This window comes from Larimichthys crocea, chromosome XII, assembly GCF_000972845.2.
Source record: "Larimichthys crocea isolate SSNF chromosome XII, L_crocea_2.0, whole genome shotgun sequence".
Classification (NCBI taxonomy): Eukaryota; Metazoa; Chordata; class Actinopteri; family Sciaenidae; genus Larimichthys; species Larimichthys crocea.
The window spans coordinates 20532698-20558657 of record NC_040022.1 but is presented as its reverse complement, the minus strand read 5'-3'; the positions used below and the strand labels follow the sequence as shown (position 1 = coordinate 20558657).

The 25960-nt window shown below is 35.9% G+C and overlaps 1 protein-coding gene and 4 gene segments (V, D, J or C); 1 reads left to right on the top strand and 4 right to left on the bottom strand.

The window, feature by feature from the left end:
- Window positions 1–2441: 2441 nt before the first annotated feature.
- LOC109142002 (immunoglobulin heavy variable 3-7-like) lies at window positions 2442–2894 on the bottom strand. The segment is given in 2 exon segments: window positions 2442–2756; window positions 2845–2894. Coding segments are annotated over 2 exon segments (354 nt in total).
- Window positions 2895–10812: 7918 nt separating this feature from the next.
- On the bottom strand, window positions 10813–11344 carry LOC109142008 (Ig heavy chain V region 6.96-like). The segment is given in 2 exon segments: window positions 10813–11114; window positions 11203–11344. Coding segments are annotated over 2 exon segments (351 nt in total).
- Window positions 11345–16934: 5590 nt separating this feature from the next.
- On the bottom strand, window positions 16935–17535 carry LOC113747042 (immunoglobulin heavy variable 3-48-like). The segment is given in 2 exon segments: window positions 16935–17389; window positions 17461–17535. Coding segments are annotated over 2 exon segments (504 nt in total).
- Window positions 17536–18455: 920 nt separating this feature from the next.
- LOC113747083 (immunoglobulin heavy variable 3-30-like) lies at window positions 18456–18973 on the bottom strand. The segment is given in 2 exon segments: window positions 18456–18766; window positions 18860–18973. Coding segments are annotated over 2 exon segments (351 nt in total).
- A 2660-nt stretch (window positions 18974–21633) lies between these two features.
- On the top strand, window positions 21634–25498 carry cabp5b (calcium binding protein 5b). Its single transcript, XM_010745128.3, has 6 exons — window positions 21634–21684; window positions 23096–23126; window positions 23245–23388; window positions 24155–24264; window positions 24434–24581; window positions 24750–25498. The coding sequence occupies exons 1-6, from the start codon at window positions 21634–21636 to the stop codon at window positions 24776–24778; spliced, it is 513 nt and encodes a 170-aa protein (XP_010743430.1). The 3' UTR covers window positions 24779–25498.
- The last annotated feature ends 462 nt before the right edge of the window (window positions 25499–25960 follow it).

Here is a 25960-nt window from a genome sequence, read left to right as displayed (position 1 = left end):
ATGTGTCCTTAGCCAAACGCTTTATGACGGTTTCCATCAAACAATTTTATTCATTCCAGTTTTGTTGCTGCTGTGCTCTTACTGGATTCCCTAATTAGATTTTGTGATCACAGTTTCTGTAACTTCTGGCACAGTGCAACACATCTTTGTAATTTATAACTTCCTGAAACAAAAAAAAGGAAAAAAGAACAGGAAATAAGTCTTTGTTCATCAGTTGTTTCAAAAGAAAAAGACAAACATACATGCTTTTATTAAAAAAGAAATGAAAACATTTTTAAATTGTAATTATCTACATTTCTGTAAGTTGAAACTAATTTAGACATTTAGTGTAATATGTGAAGATTGCATGTTCTCTTCATGTCTGCGTGCATCATGTGAATAGTTTGAAAACTTCAGTCTGATTTTGCAGGTTTACAGAAAAGACTTTTAATGGTTTCAGTGTTTGCAGACACTTGGAGCCTCTAAAGGACAGACGATCAGGACACAAGCTCCAGAAAAGAGAAAACTTGACACTCACTGCCCTCTAATTGTGTTGTCTGTGACCCTTTTATCAACAAGTGATCTTTGTTGTTTGTTTGTTTGTGTTTTTTGTTTTTATCAATTAAATTTTTTTCAGTACTTTGGATATTATTATTTAAAGTATTTAATATGAATAGAATATAGAAGGATATAAAGAAAAAAGCAATAAAAAAATATAGAAAAACTATAGAACATGAATATGAAGGGAAAATTCTTAATCCTTCTGCTGTATCAATCTTCTAAAGATCTCTAAGATTTTGTACAGCTGTTAAACCAACTCCAGTCACTGTGAGTCTCGAGCACAATAATAAACAGCAGAATCTTCAGTCTTCAGACTGTTCATCTGCAGATACACCTGCTGTCTGCTGTTGTCTCTGGAGATGGTAAACCGGCCTTTGACTGACTGAGGGTAGTTAGTGCTGCTACCATCAGTACTAATCCAGGCAATCCACTCCAGTCCTTTGCCAGGAGCCTGTCTGATCCAGTGCATCCAGTAGTCACTGAATGTGAATCCAGAGGCTGTACAGGTCAATCGGTGAGATTCTCCAGGCCTTTTAATCACTGGTTCAGATTCTGTCAGAGTCTGACCATCAACACCTGTCCAGATATGAAGCAAATAAGCTTTGGCTGACAAACACCTGTCCAGATATGAAGCAAATAAGCTTTGGCTGACAACAAAAATGAATTTGAAACAATTACAAATGAAACATTAATGAAGATCTTCACCTGCCCAGCAGATAGTTAAAAGCAGCAGTCCTGTCCTATAGTCCATCATGTTAAACTGTGTGTCCACTGTTCTCTGTCATCCTCTCTGCAGTCAGATAAGTAGAGGTGGAAGACATCTGAGTTTTGCATTGACTCCTCCTTATGGGGAGGAAATGAAAGGATTGGACTTTGATGCCTTTTGTTTTTCTTGTCTAATGAAACTAGACTGATGGTAATGAACTATCCATCAAGGACAGTTAAAGTTTGAAAGTTCTGACACATTTCAAATTGAGTAACTTGTTCATCTTCATTACCACAACAAAAATAACACACAATAGTACCAGACAGAAATTTTAAGGTCTACTACTTTACAGGTTGTTGACATATAGCAGCGACCTGCACACCTATGTCAGGTGTCATGTGGTGACCAGGGGCCTGTAGGACAAAATTCATTTTGGAAAATATGTAACTGGGGCAAGTTTGTTTATATTTAGGTTATGTATCAAAATTAAGACATTGCTTTTCTTCCAAGACTCCAGGACAGTTTGTCTTGCAGTATTATTCAGCTTTCATCACAATGTCTCACAAGCACAAGAATAAACAGCAGCTCCTTCAGTCTTTGTGAGATGGTGAACTGAAACTAACTGAACACATTAAACTGCAGTCCCTGCTGACTCAGCATTTAAAATGTTCTATTAGTGTTTTAATGAAGTGAGCTCACAAAGAGTGTGAGTATAAAACTGTAGTCCAGTCCAGGGTTTGACTGTCAGTCATTTAAGATCAGTGAGATATGAGAGTCACCTTATAGTGACAGAGGAGAGAGAAACTTGACACTGACTGCCATCTAGTGTTTTTATTAAATCAACTGCAACATTATGTTTCACTCACTCCCTTATTGTCCAACAGTTGTAAATGAATCATGTTAATAACATTAATGTGGCTGAAATGGCAACATGTAGTATTTATTATTGTTATTATTTCAGCAGGTCATTAGTATCTGTTTTGTAAATAATTGATCATTACAGTAAGACTTTTATTTTTTTATGTCTTTAATGTTTGTTTTTTGTTTGGTTGTTTTTTTTGTCAGTTAATGATGTTTTCATTATTATATTACATTGGATATATTATTATATATCCAACATAATTCTGTCTCAGAATCGCTTAGTCCTGTACAAATGAGTACTGTAGGATTTTGTACAGCTGTTCAACCAACTCCAGTCACTGTGGCTATCGAGCACAATAATAAACAGCAGAATCTTCAGTCTTCAGACTGTTCATCTGCAGATACAGCTGCTGTCTGCTGTTGTCTCTGGAGATGGTAAACCGGCCTTGAACTGACTGAGAGTAGAATTTCCTATCATCATTGTGTTCAATCCAGGCAATCCACTCCAGTCCTTTTCCAGGAGCCTGTCTGACCCAGGCCATCCAGTAGCTGCTTAATGAGAATCCAGAGGCTGTACAGGTCAATCTGTGAGATTCTCCAGGCCTTTTAATCACTGGTTCAGATTCTGTCAGAGTCTGACCATCAACACCTGTCAAGACAACAACAAAAATCATGACATACAAGAAATTTACAACTTCAATCCAAACATCAAATGAAACATCAGTGAAGATCTTCACCTGCCCAGCAGATAGTTAAAAGCAGCAGTCCTGTCCTATAGTCCATCATGTTAAACTGTGTGTCCACTGTTCTCTGTCATCCTCTCTGCAGTCAGATAAGTAGAGGTGGAAGACATCTGAGTTTTGCATTGACTCCTCCTTATAGAGAGAAGGTGAGGGGGTTGCTGTGGGCGTGTCTATACCTGCTGAATGTAACCGCTGTGAAACAATCAAGAAATAACTTTTTATTTCGCTGATTAATAACAGCTTTATCAAGGCCAGTGCTCGCTCTCTGTTATTGTTGTGTCTCTTCTTCTTCTCTGTCTCTCTCTCTTTCTCTTATTATTTATGCTGATGCATGTTTGGGTTATTTTCTTGTGCTGATTCAGGTGACTGCTGAATTTAATAATTCATTTAGCTTTGAAGTAATGCTGTGGATTTTGCATCCAGTTGTTAAATATTAAATTGTTTTTAAAGGGGATCTGTTGTTGCTCAGTTGCACAGGAGGATACAATTAAAGTGCTTTCAGTGTAAATATGTACTGAATGAATGTAGCTCTCATTTTACTGTATTCAAACTACAGCTCATTATCAGTCTGCAGAATTGAAAGTTAAGGTTGCTAAACCATTAAATTGTTTATATTGTTGTGATTTTCATCTTTGAGGAATAGGTTTCATGAACACTGAAGTTCTGTTAATAACATCTGTTAATTTAGTGACACATTTTGCATATTTAAGTAATTCAAATCGATGTTCAGAAATAGAATACGATTTGTCATGAAATATGGTTTTGAAACTCAATAAAAAACAACTAATAAGATGTTTTGATGTAAAGGAAATAAATAATTTACTTCAACTACCTAAACTGAAGATGTGAATCAAGTGAAGAGGTCTGATGAGTACTGTAGGATTTTGTACAACTGCTTAAGCAACTCCAGTCACTGTGAGTCTCGAGCACAATAATAAACAGCAGAATCTTCAGTCTTCAGACTGTTCATCTGCAGATACACCTGCTGTCTGCTGTTGTCTCTGGAGATGGTAAACCTGCCTTGGACTGACTGGGAGTAAAAAGTGTGGCTACCATCACCATAGATATGAGCGATCCACTCCAGTTCTTGTCCAGGAGCCTGTCTGACCCAGCCCATCGCAAAGCTACTGAATGACAATCCAGAGGTTGTACAGGTCAATTTGTGAGATTCTCCAGGCCTTTTAATCACTGGTTCAGATTCTGTCAGAGTCTGACCATCAATACCTGTTAAAGTGACAATAAAAACGTCACACTAATTTGCAACACACATACATACAAAAAGCAAATAAAAAAATCAGTGAAGATCTTCACCTGCCCAGCAGATAGTTAAAAGCAGCAGTCCTGTCCTGTAGTCCATCATGTTAAACTGTGTGTCCACTGTTCTCTGTCATCCTCTCTGCAGTCACATAAGTAGAGGTGGAAGTCATCTGAATTTTGTTTGAAATTAGATTTTTGTTTGAAGTCTAGGGCCCATATGGTTTGACTGTTTATGGAGCATAAAATATGACTATATATATATATAATCAATTTGTAATCACATATTCATGTATAAACATTGTTTTATCTTAATTTGTGTAGTTTCATTTCAGCTACCAGATTGTTGTGTTGTCTTTGATCCCTTCATGAACAAATTACCTTTATTGTGTTTTTAATTGGTTAATGTTTGAGTAAGAATGTTTTTCATTAGAAGTGTTCAAAACTTTGCATTGTTATGTAAAATCAAAATTGTTATCAAATATGTAATATAAAACAATATAGTTTAGGACAAATATGACAAATTAGATAGTATTATGTCATCTACTTTATGCTTAGCTTTTAATCAGCAAAGTAAAGATGAGTACTGTAGGATTTTGTAAAGCTGCTCAACCAACTTCAGTCACTGTGGCTCTCGAGCACAATAATAAACAGCTGAATCTTCAGTCTTCAGACTGTTCATCTGCAGAAACAGCTGCTCTCTGCCATCGTCTCTGGAGATGGTAAACCGACCTTGGACTGACTGAGAGTAGTATTTGCTGCTACTACCAGGATGAATCCAGGCAGCCAACTCCAGTCCTTTTCCAGGAGCCTGTCTGATCCAGCCCATACTATAGCTGCTGAATGACAGTCCAGAAGTTGTACAGGTCAATCTGTGAGATTCTCCAGCCCTTTTAATCACTGGTTCAGATTCTGTCAGAGTCTGACCACCAACACCTATCAAGACAGCAAAGAAAAGTATCATACAAACAACGAAAACCAAATTTACAACTTAAAAGTAAACATCAAATGAAAGATCACTGAAGATCTTCACCTGCCCAGCAGATAGTTAAAAGCAGCAGTCCTGTCCTATAGTCCATCATGTGAAACTGTGTGTCCACTGTTCTCTGTCATCCTCTCTGCAGTCAGATAAGTAGAGGTAGAAGACATCAAAGTTTTGCATTGACTCCTCCTTATAGGGAGGAAAGAACCAGACTAGAGATATTTAATGAAAATGGGGAATGTCAGCAACAGTCTGCCCTCCAAGTCAGCTGTTGTCTGTTTCAATTTGTGTAAAATTTCTAACAGAAACATTTATTGAAAAATAACCACTTATATTCAAATCATGCAAAAATCTGTCATCTGACACATTAACATACAAGATTTATTTGCAAAAATCTGTCATCTGACACATTAACATACAAGATTTATTCCAATAAGATAACTCATAATTCACCTCTGTATGAAGCCTCTGTTTCCCATTCGTCACTTTGAGTATAATGGGCAGCACATGAGAACATTTACAATAATATGAATCATGTATAGTTTTATTCTGATCACCAACAGTTACTAGCATTTCTAAAAACTGCTTTATTGTCCTCTCACCCTGTCATATTATTAATTAATATTTTGAATATATTGTGGATTGTGGACATTTTACGTAATCATGTCTGATCAAATGAGAACCTTTACACTGACTGCCATCTAGTGTTTTTAAAAAAGACATTCTTTTGACAAATAGTGTAAAGATTATGTAAACTTGTGGCTGAAATGTGTACATGTTTTATTTCTTTTATTCATACATGGACAATGCTTTACTGTCATTGGCTGCTTTGTGAAGAAGTGATCATTACATCAAGATATTTTTATTTATTTATGTCTTCAACGTCCATTGTTGTTGGTTCATGATGATGTTTTCAATAAACACAACAAACCAATAGATGAAATAACTAAATTATTATTTTTAATTGTCTATCTGTCCAGTAATGATGAGTACTGTAGGATTTTGTACAGCTGTTCAAACAGCTTCAGTCACTGTGAGTCTCCAGCACAATAATAAACAGCAGAATCTTCAGTCTTCAGACTGTTCATCTGCAGATACAGCTGCTCTCTGCTGTTGTCTCTGGAGACGATAAACCGGCCTTGGACTGACTGAGAGTAGTATTTGCCACTGCTGCCACCTTCAGTAGCAATCCACTCCAGTCCTTTTCCAGGAGCCTGTCTGACCCAGGCCATCCAGTAGCTACTGAATGACAATCCAGAAGTTGTACAGGTCAATCTGTGAGATTCTCCAGGCTGTTTAATCGCTGGTTTAGATTCTGTCAGAGTCTGACCATCATGTTAAACTGTGTGTCCACTGTTCTCTGTCATCCTCTGCAGTCAGATAAGTAGAGGTGGAACACATGTGAATTTTGCATTGACTCCTCCTCTGAGTGTGAGCATCCATGTCAATTCTGACCTCTCATGTCTTTAATGCATCATTATTCAAGAAACTCATTTGAATCCTATTACAAGCTGCAGTTTCTGAACACACAGCCAGACACAGCTTCAGAAGTGAAATGCAGTTGGACTGGACAGAACTTGTCATTGTCATTTAGAAAGAAACAATGTCTCAGACATTTACGTTAAAAATGTTGAAGGACGAAATTAATATGCTGTAAAAAGGGATAACAGTAACAACAATAACAATAAGTTAACAACAAACCATTAGATTAATTTTCAAAGTTTTTATCTCCTCAGTGTTAATCCATAATCCAAAAACAGCCATCTAGGTATCACTAACTGACCATCAGTCAATGCTGTCTGATAAAACACAAAACATTAGGAAGCAGGAGAACTCACAGTGCAGAGAGAAACCAGCCAGCGGAAGAATGAATGTGTTCATCCTCCCGAATCTGAGGATGTGACCTCTGATGCTCCACACAAAGTACAAGAGCGGTCAGATTTTTTTTTTTTTTAGGTAAATTCATTTGTCACATCCAGAAGTATATTTCATTTTTCTCCATTTTAAAAAGATTTGTTTTATGATCATATGTTGTAACTAAAACAGAGAAAATAAGAGTGTCTGTATGATAAAAGTTTAACTAAAGAATCAACATGAAATGATGAAAATTATTGTTCAGTCACATGGTTTGGGGGTATTGGTGGTTAGGTCTGTTGGAGGTTTGTATCATTATGGAGACATGTGCACACAAATCAACAGCTGTATCTTCAGGCTGCACATTTTTTTATTTTAGAGTCACTGTTGCAGCAGAAGTGTCTCTGCTGTTGCTGAACTTGTTCTTCAGAGCATTATTTTGACAAAAGTCACGTCCACCCCACTGATGTAAAAATCCAGTCCATTGGTTTTCCTTCACACTGTCTGATCCAACCTGTTGCAGGAATTTGTACATCTGTTCAAACAACTCCAGTCACTGTGACTCTCAAACACAATAATAAACAGCAGAATCTTCAGTCTTCAGACTGTTCATCTGCAGATACAGTTGATCTCTGCTGTTGTCTCTGGAGATGGTAAACCGACCCTGGACTGACTGAGAGTAGGATTTGCTGCTACCACTACCACTACTAATGATGGCAATCCACTCCAGTCCTTTTCCAGGAACCTGTCTGACCCAGGCCATCCACTGGCTGCTGAATGTGAATCCAGAGGTTGTACAGGTCAATCTGTGAGATTCTCCAGGCCTTTTAATCACTGGTTCAGATTCTATCAAAGTCTGACCATCAACACCTGTCAAAAAAACATCAGTGCCTGAACACTTGTAATATGAAGTGACCAGAGGAGGAGCCCTCAGACCACTAATGATTTTTACACTAGTTCACTGTTCACCATGATGCCAATATCAGTTATATTTAAACTCCTTTGAATTTGAACTCCTACAAACCTTGTCTGTAAATCTGACAGATTTCTGAATCCAAATTAATATTATTATTTCTATTTCATGCAAATGACATGAAAACAAATAGAAATATTAATAGTAATAGAAAACAAAGTATGGAATAGGAAAAATTAAGGAAAAATAGTTCATGCTTGTTCATTGTTGATTCATGATAATGTTTTCATGATTTCATCAAACACAATAAAGCAATAGATTAAATCGTTAATAATTATTTTTGATTGTCTATCAGTCTAGTAATGATGAGTACTGTAGGATTTTGTACATCTGCTCAATTAACTCCAGTCACTGTGGCTCTCCAACACAATAATAAACAGCAGAATCTTCAGTCTTCAGACTGTTCATCTGCAGATACACCTGCTGTCTGCTGTTGTCTCTGGAGATGGTAAACCGGCCTTGAACTGACTGAGAGTAGAATTTGCTGCTACCGCTACCACGCTCAATTATGGCAATCCACTCCAGTCCTTTCCCAGGAGCCTGTCTGATCCAGGCCATCCAGTAGTGACTGAATGTGAATCCAGATGCTGTACAGGTTAATTTATGAGATTCTCCAGGCCTTTTAATTACTGGTTCAGATTCTGTCAGAGTCTGACCATCAACACCTGTCAGGATAACAATAAGTTAAAAAAAATCACGTAATCATGTAACAAATCTATAACTTAAATCCAAACATCAAATGAAAGATCAGTGAAGATTTTCACCTGCCCAGCAGATAGTTAAAAGCAGCAGTCCTGTCCTATAGTCCATCATGTTAAACTGTGTGTCCACTGTTCTCTGTCATCCTCTCTGCAGTCAGATAAGTAGAGGTGGAAGACATCTGAGTTTTGCATTGACTCCTCCTCACAGGGAGGACATTTTATTCATGCATCTCAATTTTTCATTTGAATTCAAATTCAAATCTTTAGAAGTTGAATTTTGTGCTCTTGTCTGAATTTGAATTGTTTGAAATTAGACTTTTTCTTTTAAGTCTAGAGTATGGGCAATGAGCAAAAAAAACACATCTGAAAAATGAACCACATATATGAAAAAATGTAATTTTGCAGCAACATTTACATTGTTAGATGTTATAGTTTACACCTTAAAATTTGACAAAAAGACACTATATCTAACAAACACAATGTAGAATGTCTGACCCCTTAACTGAGGGATTTCTGTTCAAGTCTATTGAAGCTTTGTGTTGTTGTGATTCTCTGGCACAGTAATACACAGCAGTGTCTTCAGGCTGCACATTCTGTCCGTTTAGAGTCACTGTGTTGCTGGAAGTGTCTAAGTCAATACTGAACTTGTTCTTTAGAGAATCTTTATAGAATGAAGCTCCAGTGTTTCTCACTCCAATCCACTCCAGTCCTTTCCCTGCAGGCTGTCTGATCCAAGCTGTGAGGTAGCTGCTAACAGAATAAGAGACCTGACAGGTGATGGTCAGACGTTGACCTGGCTGCACAGTCACAGAGGCTGGCTGTGTCAACTGTTCACACTTCACACCTGTTAAAAAAGAAAATGGTTTGTAACAAATGATCAAGTTATACTGCAAAAAAACAACTTTTAAGTCCAGAGAGACTTATATCCAGCTGCCAACAGCAGCAGCAGAGCTACAGAAAACATGGTTTATGTTGAAAGTGACGAGCTGTGAACTCCACTGACAGCCTGATGTGAAGTTTTTATAGCTGAGTAACAAGGAAGGTCACTGAGTTTGCATAGAATCAAATATATGAAGCATTGTCTGCTAGCTGTGATAAAAAAAATAACATGCCTGAAAACTGCTTTACATTACATGTTTTTATTTCATTACACACTCAGTTTTAACATTTTGTCCCTTCCATAAAATGTCCCTGCATTTACAGAAGTAAAATAACTGTTAACTTTGTCTTTACTGTAAACTGTTAATGACTAAATGTATTGTATTGACAACAATTTATTATTACATCATGTAAATTATTGTATAGTTTCAAACGATGATGAGGATCATTTTTACTATTCTTAATGCAAATATTAACATGAATCATGGATAATGGAAAACATATTCTATAAAAATCAGCATTGCTATGACAATGATGATAGTGATAGTGATGATGTGCACTCATGGATACAAAAGGGGCAACCACCAAAAATGTTGCTTTCTATAAGACATGTTTACAGTGTGTGTAGCATGTTTTCTAATAATTAAAACGCATTTTAAATAGTATGTGAGCTATTTACAGTCAGCATATCCTACATCAAATCATGATCAACTTTAAACATATGAGCACAACTTTTAAATATTCACTTATTTTCTCGCTTACTGAACTTACTGTAATTGCTACAAACAGAAATACAGTGGCAGCAGCCAGGAAAATGTAAAAAGTGTGAAAACTTCAGTCTGAAGCTGCTGGTGTGGAGGTTTACATAAAAGACTTTTATAGGTTTAAGGTTTGGTAGATGTTTAAATACATACAGAGAAACTTGAAGCCTCCAGAGGAAAACTGCTGCTCAGGACAAGAGATCTGAGAGTCTCCTCAATGTTTTATACAAAAACTGCAACATTAATTTTAACTCTGATATCATGACATAATATGAGTATTTAAAAAATGAATAAATAAATACAAATATGAGGCATTTGAAGCTCTGTGATAAGAGAAACAAGTCTTACCTTCAGGTGATTATACACAAATGATGACATAGTTATGCATATTGTGGTGTATATTATATCATATTACATTTTTGTCATATCCTGAAAATGGAACTACCTAAAATGTACACACTGGACCTTTAACTAAAATTAAACTGTAAACCTCAATCAAGTAAAGATGAGTACTGTAGGATCTTGTACACCTGCTCAACCAACTCCACTGACTATTTACTATTGAGCACAATAATAAACAGCAGAATCTTCAGTCTTCAGACTGTTCATCTGCAGATACAGCTGCTGTCTGCTGTCGTCTCTGGAGATAGTAAACCAGCACTTGACTGACTGAGAGTAGTGGATGTAGCTATCACCACTAATATAAGCAATCCACTCCAGTCCTTTTCCAGGAGCCTGTCTTATCCAGACCATCCCATAGTCACTGAATGTGAATCCAGAGGCTGTACAGGTCAATCTGTGAGATTCTCCAGGCCTTTTAATCGCTGGTTCAGATTCTGTCAGAGTCTGACCATCAACACCTGTCAAGACAGCAACAACAAGAATCCCATACAACAAATTTACAACTTAAATCCAAACATCAAATGAAACATCAGTGAAGATCTTCACCTGCCCAGCAGATAGTTAAAAGCAGCAGTCCTGTCCTATAGTCCATCATGTTAAACTGTGTGTCCACTGTTCTCTGTCATCCTCTCTGCAGTCAGATAAGTAGAGATGGAAGACATCTGAGTTTTGCATTGGCTCCTCCTCACAGGGATTGGACTTGAAAATGGAATATAAATTGGTTGTGTGATTGACTGGTGAACTGTTCATAATGTTCTTCGCCTCTCACCTGAGATTGGCCTCTGCTACCCTGTGATCCTCAAGAATCAGCAGGTATAGCTGATAGGGGGTGATTGAATGCTTAAAACAGCTAATCTTTGCTTTATATTAGGTCATTCTGAAAAGTTAGAAGTTGGGGTCACACTGGATTGCATTATATTAAACTGAACTGAATTTGTTGTTGTTTACACTGTCATTATTTATGACACTTTGCTGTTCTTTTAACTGGTACCATCAGCCACACGCACAACAGACACACAGATTTATAGAAGCATAAAGTGTTTACTCTATCATGTGACACATTTTGCCTTTTGCTTTTAAAATACATGCATTCAATCACAATGGTAAAAGAGAATGTATATTAATTACTATAAATGATCTTCTTTTAAACTCTAAAGATTCTCTCTTTAACAGTGAACTGGTGTTAAAATCATTAGTGGTCTGAGGGCTCCTCCGCTTTATGTTATTGTGGATCTCTGGCACAGTAATACACAGCAGTGTCTTCAGGCTGCACATTCTGTCCGTTTAGAGTCACTGTGTTGCTGGAAGTGTCTAAGTCAATGCTGAACTTGTTCTTTAGTGAATCTTTATAGAATGAACCTCCAGTATATCTCATTCCAATCCACTCCAGTCCTTTCCCTGCAGGCTGTCTGATCCAAGCTGTGTAGTGGCTGCCAACAGAATAAGAGACCTGACAGGTGATGGTCAGACGTTGACCTGGCTGCACAGTCACAGAGGCTGGCTGTGTCAACTGTTCACACTTCACACCTGTTAAAAAGTGAAAAGGTTTTGCATTTTCTCATTTACTGAACTTACAGACTGCATTTGGTACAATCAAAAATATAGTAACAGCTGCTAGGATCATGTAGATAGTCTGAAACCTTTAGTCTTATTTGACTGTTTGCAGGTTAGCATAAAATACTTTCAATGGATTAATTAAAGACATACAGAGAATCTTTCATCACTCTCATGTTATAACACACTTTAGATTCTACATCATTATGCATCTTCATTCTAGAATGTTGTATTTTTTATTTTTGTTTTTTATTGAGCCACAAGATTGTGTTGTTTTTTTTTATCTTATAAACAAGTAATCTTTTTGTGTTTTTTATCAGATCAGTTTTTTTTGTAAATAATCTTTATTAGGGACAGTTGTTCAGACTTTCTATAATGCATTATTAAAATATGTAATTTAAATCTTAAATATAAAAAAATAAGTAATAAAAATAGATAAATAGAAGTATTGAATATGCATATGAAGTCAAAAATAATTCATACTTAGTCTCTACCAACCTAGTAAAGTTGTGTACTGTAGGATTTTGTACAGCTGTTCAACCAACCTCAGTCACTATCAAGCACAATAATAAACAGCAGAATCTTCAGTCTTCAGACTGTTCATCTGCAGATACACCTGCTGTCTGCTGTTGTCTCTGGAGATGGTAAACCGGCCTTGGACTGACTGAGAGTAGTAGATGTAGCTACTATCAGTATAGATAAAAGCAATCCACTCCGGTCCTTTTCCAGGAGCCTGTCTGATCCAGGCCATATGGTAGTCACTGAATGTGAATCCAGAGGCTGTACAGGTCAATCTGTGAGACTCTCCAGGCCTTTTAATCGCTGGTTCAGATTCTGTCAGAGTCTGACCATCAACACCTGTCAGGATAACAAAGAAAACCATTATAAAAGACAACAACAAACAAATTTACACCTTAAATCCAACATCACATTTAAGATCAGTGAAGATCTTCACCTGCCCAGCAGATAGTTAAAAGCAGCAGTCCTGTCCTATAGTCCATCATGTTAAACTGTGTGTCCACTGTTCTCTGTCATCCTCTCTGCAGTCAGATAAGTAGAGGTGGAAGACATCTGAGTTTTGCATTGACTCCTCCTCACAGGGAGGAGAGAACTGAACTTGTCTTTAACTCAACAGGATTATCTTTAACTCATGGAATAGTCTTTTTCACCCAGGTCATATTACAAAAGAGAAATATGGATTATTTTTTATATATCTGTAAAAAGATATAGCTACTGTACAGTCGTAGTTTAGTTATCAGATGTTGTTTGTATTATAACAGGGGAAATGATTTCCCCATCCAGGTTTGGATTTTTATGCCTCTTGTCTTTCTTGTCTAATGAAACTAGACTGATGGTAAGGAACTATCCATAAAGGACAGTTAAAGTTTGAAAGTTCTGACACATTTCAAATTGAGTAACTTGTTCATCTTCATTACCACAACAAAAATAACACACAATAACAACAGACAGAAACATCAAGGTCCACTCTTTTACAGGTTGTTAACATATAGCAGCAATCTGCACACATATAACCAATAAACTATATGCTGCATCACAAAGACAGGCAATTTAAATAGATTACATAAAACTTTATCTGCTCAGCACTGATTTTATTTTTCTATTTTTAGATGATTTAATTCTGTTTCAGGGAAAGCATGAAGACAGTTCAGTCTGTGTGTCCATAATTCTCTGATGTCAGGTGTCATGTGGTGACCAGGGGCCTGTAGGACACAATTAATTTTGGAAAATATGTCACTGGGGCATGTACAGTATGTCTATATTTAGGCTATATATCTATGTGTGCATGAACTGCAGCTGCATTATTGATTGACATTAAACAAAATAATCCAAGAGGTTGATTTGTGCGTTACGACTACCAGGTCATGGTGTGTAGCTAAAAAGAACATTTATACAGCACAAGCTACACTGTCAGTCTCACACACTTTCATTTCAATTTGATGGGTCACCTCAGTGAGGTGGATTACTGCTGATTATACTGTTGTCTCTGGAGATGATAAACCGGCCTTGAACTGACTGAGAATAAAAAGTGCGGCTACTATCAGGATAGATCAAAGCAATCCACTCCAGTCCTTTTCCAGGAGCCTGTCTGATCCAGGCCATATAGTAGCCACTGAATGTGAATCCAGAGGCTGTACAGGTCAATCTGTGAGATTCTCCAGGCCTTTTAATCACTGGTTCAGATTCTGTCAGAGTCTGACCATCAACACCTGTAAAGATATGGAGCAAATAAGCTTATGCTGACAACATTAAATGAATTTGAAACAATTACAAATGAAAGATTAGTGAAGATCTTCACCTGCCCAGCAGATAGTTAAAAGCAGCAGTCCTGTCCTATTGTCCAGAATAAATTTGATTCATGCATGTCAATTTAAAATTGGTATGTGAATTGCCTTTAGAAGTCAAACTTTCCACTCATTGGGAATTTTGATTGTCTGAAATTATATTTTTGGTCACATATATTGTATATCAGGTTAATCCATAAGCAAAATCCTAATAGTATAAGCTACAAGCAAAAATACAATACAACTGAAAAGCAACCATATACAGTATATTAAAATATTACATTTTGCAGCAATATTTAAATGTTTAAATGTCATAACTTAACACTGAAAAATCATAAAATTCTGTTCTTATTATCATGACACAATATCTTAAATTTACAGACATGATTACAAGACATGATATGTTGAGTCAAACCAAGTTTATTAAACATCTAAATACAAATATATAATTTTTTACTACTGATAATGTTAACTTTTATTTATTAAAAAGTAGAACTAGTCAATGATTTGCATGTTTCATTGGACAAGAAAAAGAGTAAATAAATGTATTTAAATGTTCCAAAGTGCAGAATAAAGTGAGTGTCATTTTATTATATGCAAACTAAATGTCATCATCAGTCTGCAGACCTGTAAATGGTCCGGGTACCAAAGTATAATCTGTTTTTTCTGTCAAAACCAAAATACAAAAAAAAGGAGGTTAGACATTTTGCAAAACCATTTTATTGTGCAAGAGCTTTTTATATTTTAGTGATTGTCATCTTTAAGAAATGGGTTTCATGAAACTCTGAAGCTCTGTTCATGACTTATGCTAATTTAGTTAAACACATGTTTAGTTAAACATATCACCAAAATGAACTAGAACATTAATTATATGAGGTCTGAAGAGTACTGTAGGATTATGTAAAGATGCTCAACTCCAGTCACTGTGACTATTGAGCACAATAATAAACAGCAGAATCTTCAGTCTTCAGACTGTTCATCTGCAGAAACAGCTGCTCTCTGCTGTTGTCTCTGGAGATGGTAAACCGGCCTTGAACTGACTGAGAGTAGATAGTGCTGCCACCATTACCACTGATATAAGCTAGCCACTCTGGTCTTTTTCCAGGAGCCTGTCTGATCCAGTGCATAGGATAGATGCTAAATGTGAATCCAGAGGCTGTATATATAATCAATTTGTAATCACATATTCATGTATAAACATTGTTTTATTTTATCTTAATTTGTGTAGTTGTTTAATTTCAGCTACCAGATTGTTGTGTTGTCTCTGATCCCTTCATGAACAAATTACCTTTATTGTGTTTTTAACTGGTTAATGGTTGAGTAAGAATGTTTTTCATTAGAAGTGTTCAAAACTTTGCATTGTTAAAAAAAAAATCAAAATTGTTATCAAATATGAAATATAAAACAATATATTTTAGGACAAATATGACAAATTAACAACTTCAGTCACTGTGAGTCTCGAGCACAATAATAAACAGCAGAATCTTCAGTCTTCAGACTGTTCATCTGCAGATACAGCTGCTCTCTGCTGTTGTCTCTGGAGATGGTAAACCGGCCTTGGACTGACTGAGAGTAGTAGATGTCGCTACTACCATCACTGATGGTAGCAATCCACTCCAGTCCTTTTCCAGGAGCCTGCCTGATCCAAGCCATCCATTTGCTACTGAATGACAACCCAGAGGCTGTACAGGTCAATCTGTGAGATTCTCCAGGCCTTTTAATCACTGGTTCAGATTCTGTCAGAGTCTGACCATCAACACCTGTAAAGAAGAAAACCATACAAACAACAAATTTAAAACTTAAAAGTAAACATTAAATGAAAGATCAGTGAAGATCTTCACCCGCCCAGCAGATAGTTAAAAGCAGCAGTCCTGTCCTATAGTCCATCATGTTAAACTGTGTGTCCACTGTTCTCTGTCATCCTCTCTGCAGTCAGATAAGTAGAGGTGGAAGCATCTGAGTTTTGCATTGACTCCTCCTCATGTGGAGGAGAAAACTGAATTGGAATATAAATTGGTTGTGTGATTGACTGGTGAACTTTTCATAATGTTCCCTGCCTCTCACCTGTGATGCTTAAGAATAAGCAGGTATAGTTAATAGGGGGGTGATTGAATGATTAAAACCGCTAATCTTTGCTTTGTCATTCTGAAAAGCTAGAAATTGGGGTCACACTGGATTGCATTATATTGAACTGAAGTATTTGTTGCAGCTTTTACACTGTCATTATTTATGGCACTTTGCTCTTTTTCAAAATCATGAAAACTGGTACCATCAGCTAAACTTGCGTCCAACTTATACAACAGACACACAGATTTACAGAAGCAGAAAGTATTTACTCTATCATGTGACACATTTTTTGCATTTGCTTTTAAAATACATGCATTCAAACACAGTGGTAAAAGAGAATATATATTAATATCTTTAAAAATATATATCTGAATAATGGAAAAGTGGAATAAAAATAAGTGATGCAGGATGTAGGTGATACTGAGACAACTTAATGTTCCCATTGGTGGTAAATAGAGGAAGTAGTTTTTGTATGACTTTCCTATTATTGTCTCTCACTGTGTTTCTTCTGGCACAGTAATACACTGCTGTGTCCTCAGTCTTCAGACTGTTCATCTGCAGATACAGTTTACTGCTGGAGTCATCTCTGGAGATGGTGAATCTGCCCTGGACTGACTGGGAGTAGTGGATAGGAGTACTGGATGTGCCTATATAAGCAATCCACTCCAGTCGTTTTCCAGGAGCCTGTCTGATCCAGCTCATAGCATAGCTGCCGAGTGTGAATCCAGAGGCTGTACAGGTCAATCTGTGAGATTCTCCAGGCCTTTTAATCACTGGTTCAGATTCTGTCAGAGTCTGACCATCAACACCTGTCAAAAAACATAATATTAATTTTTTTAGTACACAAAAAGAACAAATCAAAATTAGTGAAGATCTTCACCTGCCCAGCAGATAGTTAAAAGCAGCAGCCCTGTCCTATAGTCCATCATGTTAAACTGTGAGTCCACTGTTCTCTGTCATCCTCTCTGCAGTAAGTTAAATATAGGCGTAGAGCCTTTAAAGTTTTGCATTGACTCCTCCTCACAGATAGGATATAGGTAGACTGAATGTATTGAATGTACTGTTTAATTTCTGTGTATTATCAATGGTATTATCTGACCTGGGCAGCAGCATATCAACAATAAATTTTAACATTATAACTGTTTTGCTGATATTTTTCTCTTTACTGTTTAACTTGACATATATTGTATGACAAAACTGCTTCAAAAATAATTCAAAATGGTTAAAAAATTGCCTTCAGTTTCACAAGTTTGTTCATTGCACTTCCATAATTACAATTATATTATATTATTAATTTCCAGCTGCTGGACTCCTCTGGTAGCCCTGAGTAACTGGAGGTACTTAGACCTGACAAAGAAGAGTATACAGCTCTTTATTTTTCAAAATATAGAATCAACCTGCATTATGATATTATAACATGCAAAGGGCCCTATAAGCATGACTGTTTTAAAAACAAAAAATGAACATATAGTTCTCTCAACCTCAACCTCAACCTTTTCTCTTACTCTAGTCATTTTTTCACCTGTGCCTTTCATTTCTTCTCTGACAGAATGTTGCATTGATTGTTAAATATGAAAACTTCCAGTGTAAATGACAAGCAGGAGTCTTAAACTTAACTTCAGTTTATAGTTTGAGTATCATTTAGTTAAGCAAAAAAAGATATATATTGTACTGAAAAGTATTTCCTTTATTCATACAGTACATACAGTTGTAATATTTATTGATCATCTTTTCTCTGGGATCGTCTTTCTTATTTTTGCAACACAGAGAAAAATATGTGTACTTTAAACAAAAGCAAAAAGAAAAATCAAAATTTGATTTGCATTACTGAGTCTATTATTAGTAAAACTGGGCGTTGTAGGTTTTTGTATGGCATTGTGCCTTCCTGTGTCACTGTGACTCAAGCACAGCAGAATCTTCAGTCTTCAGACTGTTCATCTGCAGATACACCTGCTGTCTGCTGTTGTCTCTGGAGATGGTAAACCGGCCTTTGACTGACTGAGAGTAGTGGATGTTGCTACTGTCATAAATGGCAGCAAGCCACTCCAGTCCTTTTCCAGGAGCATGTCTGATCCAAGCGTTCCAGTAATGGGCATCCAACCCTGAATATGTGCAGGTCAGTCTGTGGGATTCTCCAGGCCTTTTAACCACTGGTTCAGACTCAGTCAGAGTTTGACCCTCAGTACTTACAGACAGTAAAACAGCTCATTGGTTACTGTAATGCAGCCAGATTGTCTTTGTACCAGGAGGTTTGTCAGAAAAACAATTATTGTTCTTACCTGCACAGTTAATAGACAGGATGAGAAAAACAACCAAATAATCAGGTCTGATCATTGTAAAAGCCAGTTGTCTCTGTCCAGTCTGCAGTGTGTATGTCAGTGATTTAGTCTCTGTCCTTCACTCTGCAACCCATATGTAGAGATGGAAGAGATCAGAGTTTTGCATTGACTCCTCCTCCTCACAGAGAAACACACCACATTTAACATCTCTGGAATTTAATATGATTTAGATCATTCTGCAATATTGTGATTACACAAAAATTCCACAGTAATTTAACTATAATCTTTATTGATACCAAATTTAGACTATTTATTTATACAGCTCAGCGGCATTGGACTATAAATAGATAAGGAGCATAGCTCAAGTTGTGGGTTGAATTTATTTCATTAGTTGAAAGTGTTCATCTTTAAAAATGTACAATAGTGTAATCTGGTTTATCTGTTATTATATGATGTATCCAACTCTGTTAACAGTCAGTCATTCCCTGAAGGCTGTCTGATCCAAGGTGTGAAGTAGCTGCTAACAGCATCAGAGACCTGACAGATAAGAGGTTGACCTGGCTTCGTAGTCACAGAAGCTGGCTGTGTCAACTGTTCACATTTCACACCTGTGGAGGAAAACATGAAACTTTAATAGTGCATCAGTGTAATGAAAGTAAACAGTCAGTGTGATGAGATTATATGGTCAGTACCTGTGAACTGAACTGAAGTGAACTTGCTACTGCTATAAAGACTGTGAGTTCACTTTGCATAGCGAAGACACTGACAGACTATAAAAGAAAGATCAACTGTCATAGCAAGAGTACAAGGACAGACTATAAAAGAAAGATCAACTGTCATAGCAAGAGTACAAGACTTGGGGCGGTCGGTAGCGTAGTGGGTTAAGCGGCTGCCCCGCGTGTGGAGGCCACAGTCCTTGCTGCAGCTGGCCCCGGTTCGAGTCCCGCATCGGACGGCCATTCACTGCGTGTCACTCCCCCTCTCTCTGCCCCCTGCCTCCTGTCCATCCTCAGCTGTTCTATCGTAAAAGGCCAAAAAAATATCTTAAAAAAAAAAAAAAAGAGTACAAGACTTAGTACAAGCACAAGATGAATTAGGTTATAGTTATTGTATCCATGAATTACTTTAATAATTTAGTAATAGAAAATAATAAATAGCCATCATTTTATTGCTCATTTTATTTGCAATTGCATGCATATATGTCCTTTCATTCTTTTTTTTTTTACCCTATGAAATATCATGGGAAATTGTCCGTTCCTGCTTTACAGAATAACAGATGTGAATATCACTAACTAGTACATTGAAGAAAAGCACATGTTGATAAAAAACTGTATAAAAGAGGAAGTGACAAACCACAGCCCCAGCTGTTGATTTCATATTGTGTTTTTTGTCTGTATGTGTAGGTGGGATGTCATTCTGGTTTGTCTTAATATTTTAGATTTCAGATCTCCTGCTGCCCCCTGGTGACAATTGTAAAAGCATGTTACTTTTTTGTAAAGCTTTTAAATGAGTATGGCTCTTGCATTACACAGCCTTCATTACAGCGTTTTTTCTCCTTGTTGTTTTATCCAGTGCATTACATACTGACTGAAATCAAATCCAGTACCCCTGCTAGAAACACTGAGGGCTTCTTGAAGGTTTTTCAACACTGAAGTGAAGGTAATGGACTCCAGAGCCTGGCCATTAAAGAGCAATATATTAAAAATGACAAGCGAGAACAAGAGAGAAATAAATGCCAGAACATTCAATGTATGCATTTTTTGATACTGCAGCATGAAGCAATCTTGCTCATAAAGTCAGATATTGCTAAACCTGTTTATATCAAGTATGTATAGACAAACTAAATTCACAATTTAAAATTAATTTTTACTGAATGTATTTTTTCCTGTGGTTAAATTGATCATGTACTTGTTTATTTACTTAATGGGCTTCTCATGCAATGCAGCAAACAATTTAGCCTCTAATGTGATCACAGTGTGGATTAAGAATATCTTCTTAAATTGAACAGAGCATGCATGTATGGTTATGTAATAGGCTGATGATGTAAATTATAATGTGGAAAAAAAATGTTAAGAAGTGCTGCAGTGTTCAGATATCTTGCATTAATAAACATTATACTAAAAAAAAAGGCAAATGCATACAGAGGTGCAGTGGGATATGATTCACAATCCTTCTAATGCTAGATCTTTTCCCTCTCCACTTTCCTATTTGTTGCATTTTGTTTGTGTTAAGTGATAACAGATAAAGCTTTATCCAGACATTTACTAGCTAGCTCACACATGAAAGGATGGAATGATGCAGGAAATAAGCGACACAGATGTATTCTGCATTGGTTTTCTTTTCCTAAATAAAGGTTGAAGTACAAAAATGTTGAGGTGATATGTTGTGATGAGGTGTTTTTATCATTGGTAGACAAATAACAGTAAATCCTATTACAATAATATGTTTTTAGGATGCATTTGTAATGCATTTATCCTTTATGAAAAAGCTTTTAAAAACAACTGTAATGTTTGACATGTATATGAAACTGTGTATATGCACAGCATTAAGCCTATCTTTATTTTCTGGACCAAAGCTGCAGAGATAATCCATATGAGACCTCATCCCTCCTCACTGCCATACGCAGATCACTACTCATCACGGTCTACACAAACACATGCTCACACGGGAAAAAAGGAAACCAAATGATATAGCAATATATAACACCGTAAATTTAATTTTTCTTACAAAGATATTCACGATTACAAGTAACTGAGGATTTTGACTGAGTCATCATGAGTCTTAAACAAGCCTGCATCTTTCTCAGAGGAGGAACCAGAAGACATGTAAGTCAAAATAGTTTTATGGTTTTACAGCACAGTTTATGGTTTTATGGTATTGTATTTTATTTTATTTATATATGATAGTTTTCTAAATTTCAAACAAATACATGTTTATTTATCTATACTGTATGTAATTTTTATAATTTTCTCAGGAATGTCAATCATTATAATGGTCATTCCTATATAGTGTTATTTAATAGTAAAAGAAACCTCAAGGATCACTCCTGTCATGAACTAGAGGTGAAAGGGCAAACTTTTTATCTAGTGCATTAGATCGATAGCATTTAGTTAATTTCTGTGTAAATAACAATATATTTACACAAAACCACAATATATTATATGCAAATAATATAAACTATACAAAACATACATGGTATTTAGTAGTTTGCATTTTGCTTCAATTAGTTATGTTCATATTTTGGCAAGAAATTGAAATTTATTGTCAAACTACGCTGATGTCGTAATCCCAAAATGAACAATCTGTATGTCTGATCTGGGATTAATTTTAAAGAGTTAGATACTGTGCTATTAATAAATATATTAATAAATAGCTATGCAATATGCAAAAGAAATGCAAAATCCTTCATATAGTAATATGATTCTGATTATTTTATATTGGAAAAATAACACTCTAGATTTCACATGTTTTAGAAATCAAAGTATGTGAGTTATTCTCACCTATTATATTCTGAAACGTCACTGAATGTTCACATGCACAAAATTATTCTACAGACACACGGATACGGATATTAGTTACAGTAAAAGTAATTAAAGAACATAATAAGGAGGAGCTGTTCCATATTAGGGATGTTATTCAATGCACTGGGGTAAGAATGTGAAATATTGACCAAAAATACAATTACTGTAAAGGCATCACTCTAGAACTAAAAAAAATCTAGCTCTGACATGTGTTATACAATATTGCGTGATGGAAGTATAGAATTTAATGAAACTGTTAAAACAATAATAAATTAATAACACAAACACGTCCCAGCATAAAATAGTCCGGAATAACACAGTAACATTGCATTTTGTCATTTGCCATGCCTGAGTAACGTGTATTCTGTGTGTATTCCCCCATATAAATGATAATATAAACTTATTTCCTGTCTCAAAGACAATCTAGTTTTTGAATCAAGAAAGGTTCATTTCAAATGTATGTGCACACCTACATGTAAAAATGTGACCAAAGGGACACTTTTTTTCAACAAGCATGTTTATGTGAGCATGTCAGATTTATTTTTTTTAATCTGCAGTACATACTATTTATATAATTATGTATGGAGCCTACGGAGCTTATATGATGTCATGGTCTTGCAGATAGGCTTGTTGGAGACAACTGTGGATATATTTTTTTGTGAAACCACTGTATAAAATGTATTAACATTTTTATCCATCTATTATTATTTTGCAGACAAGAGCACTCACACAGGATGAGATTGAAGGTAAATGCTGTTTTTGATATAGACTTGGTAGAGTGCTGTATTTCTTTCTCTCTTTTTTTTTCCTTTTTCCTTTTTTAGTCTCATACCACCCTCAATTTTGTGTCCATATGTTCTTTAGAGCTGCGTGAAGCTTTTGTAGAGTTTGATAAAGACAAGGATGGTTTCATAACCTGTAAAGACCTGGGGAACCTGATGAGGACCATGGGTTACATGCCAACTGAAATGGAGCTTATACAACTGAGCCAAACCATCAACATGAATTGTGAGTAGTGCATAATCACCTCAAATAAAAATCATTTTGTTTTTGTTACCTCTGAACAGCATTTTAATATCTAGAAAAACCATGGGGCGTCTTCTATGGAGTCTTTTATATTGCACTGCCATATTAAGAGTAGCCTAGAACAGACAAATTCATCCAGCCAACATAGTTTTTCCTTAACGCTTGGAACAGGAGGCCAAGTGGATGGAGTTGCAATCAGCAACTACACTACACACGCTAGATGCTAGTCCTTCAATGCTCTATTACTACCAATCATGTTGTTCTGATAAAGTGATAAAAAGATATATATCTGTTGTTACGCAAGGTATTCCTCCTTTTCATAACAGTGCATTAGTACTTGTAAGTATAGACAAATATAAAAAGAACAGAAGTATAAAATATTTCTATATAATATTTTTGAGGTGTCTTTTTTGTAAGTTTGTAGACTTCTAAAGAGGTCATGCATTGCTTATATTTTTTGCTAGAACATGTTTAAAACATGTATATGTATAAAGCAAAGCATCTTCAGGACTGATATATATTATTTTGAAAGTTTCATAAAAATGTGTTTTTCAGTCATGTGTCCGGAGACACAGAGTATATTTGCATATTTCTATCTTGAAAGTTTCAGACCGGTTTCAGAGTTCAGTCAGGTTTCAGGTTTAGAAACCTGAAACCTGACTGAACTCTGTGTGTTGTGAGCATTGCACTTCACTGTTATTTTAAATAAAATTTAAAAAGCTGTGTGTTTTCATTTGTATTTTCACAGTGGGCGGACGGGTGGACTTTGAAGATTTTGTGGAACTAATGACCCCCAAGCTTTTAGCTGAAACTGCAGGGATGATTGGGTTGAAGGAACTTAAAGAAGCATTTAGAGAGGTGATCGCAAGATACCTATTCTCTCTTTTTGGTCTTTGGCACCACATAGTGGATATTAAATAAACACACTGTGAAAGCTGAAATCTGGCAAAGTATTATGTTATGATTGCTATATGAATCCAAGATCTCCTAAAGCTTTGCAATGTTTTTTTTTTCCTTTTTCCTACAGTTTGATATAGATGGTGATGGTTCTATCACATCGGATGAGCTGAGACATGCCATGATCAAGTTATTAGGAGAACAAACCAGCAAACATGAAATTGAAGAAGTGGTCAGAGAAGCTGACAACAATGGAGATGGAACAGTTGACTTTGAGGGTGAGATACAAGGAAGTACTCTTTTAGTCTTTTTTATAGCCTTCTATTAACTTCTGCTGTCTAAATTATCTGAGTTTTTGAGGTAACGTGTAATAACATTATTCCGAAAAAAAATGGTTGTTGTTGTTAAATGAAAATAAAATAATCTTTTTCTTAATCTCTTTACAGAGTTTGTGAAAATGATGTCGCAGAAATGAGGACAACAGAATGAATGAATGACTGTCAATGAAGCAAATGAATTTTTTATTTCCTTTTATTTTCCTGTTATTTTAGTGGCATTTGCCTCGTACACAATCATGTGGAGTTCATTACTTTCAAGTGAAGAAGTTTGTTTGTTTGTTTTGTTTTGTTTTGTTTTGTTTTGTTTTGTTTTGTTTTGTTTTGTTTTGTTTTGTTTTGTTTTGTTTTTGTTAAAATTGACAGATCAAAATTGAAAATTGTTAACATTTGAATGGTAGTTAAAGACAGCCACACCCTTAGGTGTTTGGATATTGCATAAAAAGTACATTTGAAAGATTTGTTGTTATTTAGTTTGCCCTAGATCCCCAAGACCTGTCCCAAAGGGCAGTGACTGTACACATTATTGTCATTTGTTCAAAGTGGATTAATAAATATTTCTAATTAGAGGTATTTGCAATGTCTAGCTAAGAATGTCTGCAGAAGTTAACATAAAGAGGATAAGCCTGTAAACAAATGTGTGTCATAAAGATGACCTGGATGTGCTGCACAAACTAAGCCACATCTTGCATGGGGTGTTAAGGTGCTTGCTCATCTCCTGGGCACTGCTGAGGTACCCCTGAACAAGGTACCAAACTCTGTGTCAGCCCCATAACTCTAGCATCTGTCCCTCCAGTTCTATGTCTCTGTGTGCATGTTTGTATTTCACATGTTGTATCATTTTGTGTGTAAACTGTAAAATGGAGTCAAAAATGTAATGTTTCTGTTGAGGATTAATAAATAAATTATTATTCTTTTAAACATGCTATAGAGTGACATGTTGGAAATAGTGTGTGGTGTATGTCTGGGAACAGAAATAAATTTCTTTCTTTATTTTATTTTTTATGTAAACTACATTAACCTCTATATATCTGATCTCTATCACGAGAGATTGTGACTGGTCTGTGTATGACTAGTAGATGGAGGTGAGGGAAAAGACCTGCAAAGTGTTCATGATATTGACAACTCAAGACAGATGAATGATTATATCATTGATCATGAAAATGTTTAAAAATATTGTGGTTTTACAGTGTAGCCCTGTGCTTATTAAACATTGGTTTAATTACATTGAGAAACATTCATTAAAACAATAACTCAAAAATCAAAACAACTCTGCAAGGCCACCGGTGCAAAATAAGGACCAACTTTCCATTAATGTTTTT

Bases quoted from the DNA above. Each gene is read 5' to 3' on its own strand.
- cabp5b (XM_010745128.3), top strand. From the start codon at position 21,634: ATGAGTCTTAAACAAGCCTGCATCTTTCTCAGAGGAGGAACCAGAAGA. The intron at 24,265-24,433 runs GTGATCGCAAGA...TTTTTCCTACAG, and splicing joins TTAAAGAAGCATTTAGAGAG to TTTGATATAGATGGTGATGG. The intron at 24,582-24,749 runs GTGAGATACAAG...ATCTCTTTACAG, and splicing joins TGGAACAGTTGACTTTGAGG to AGTTTGTGAAAATGATGTCG.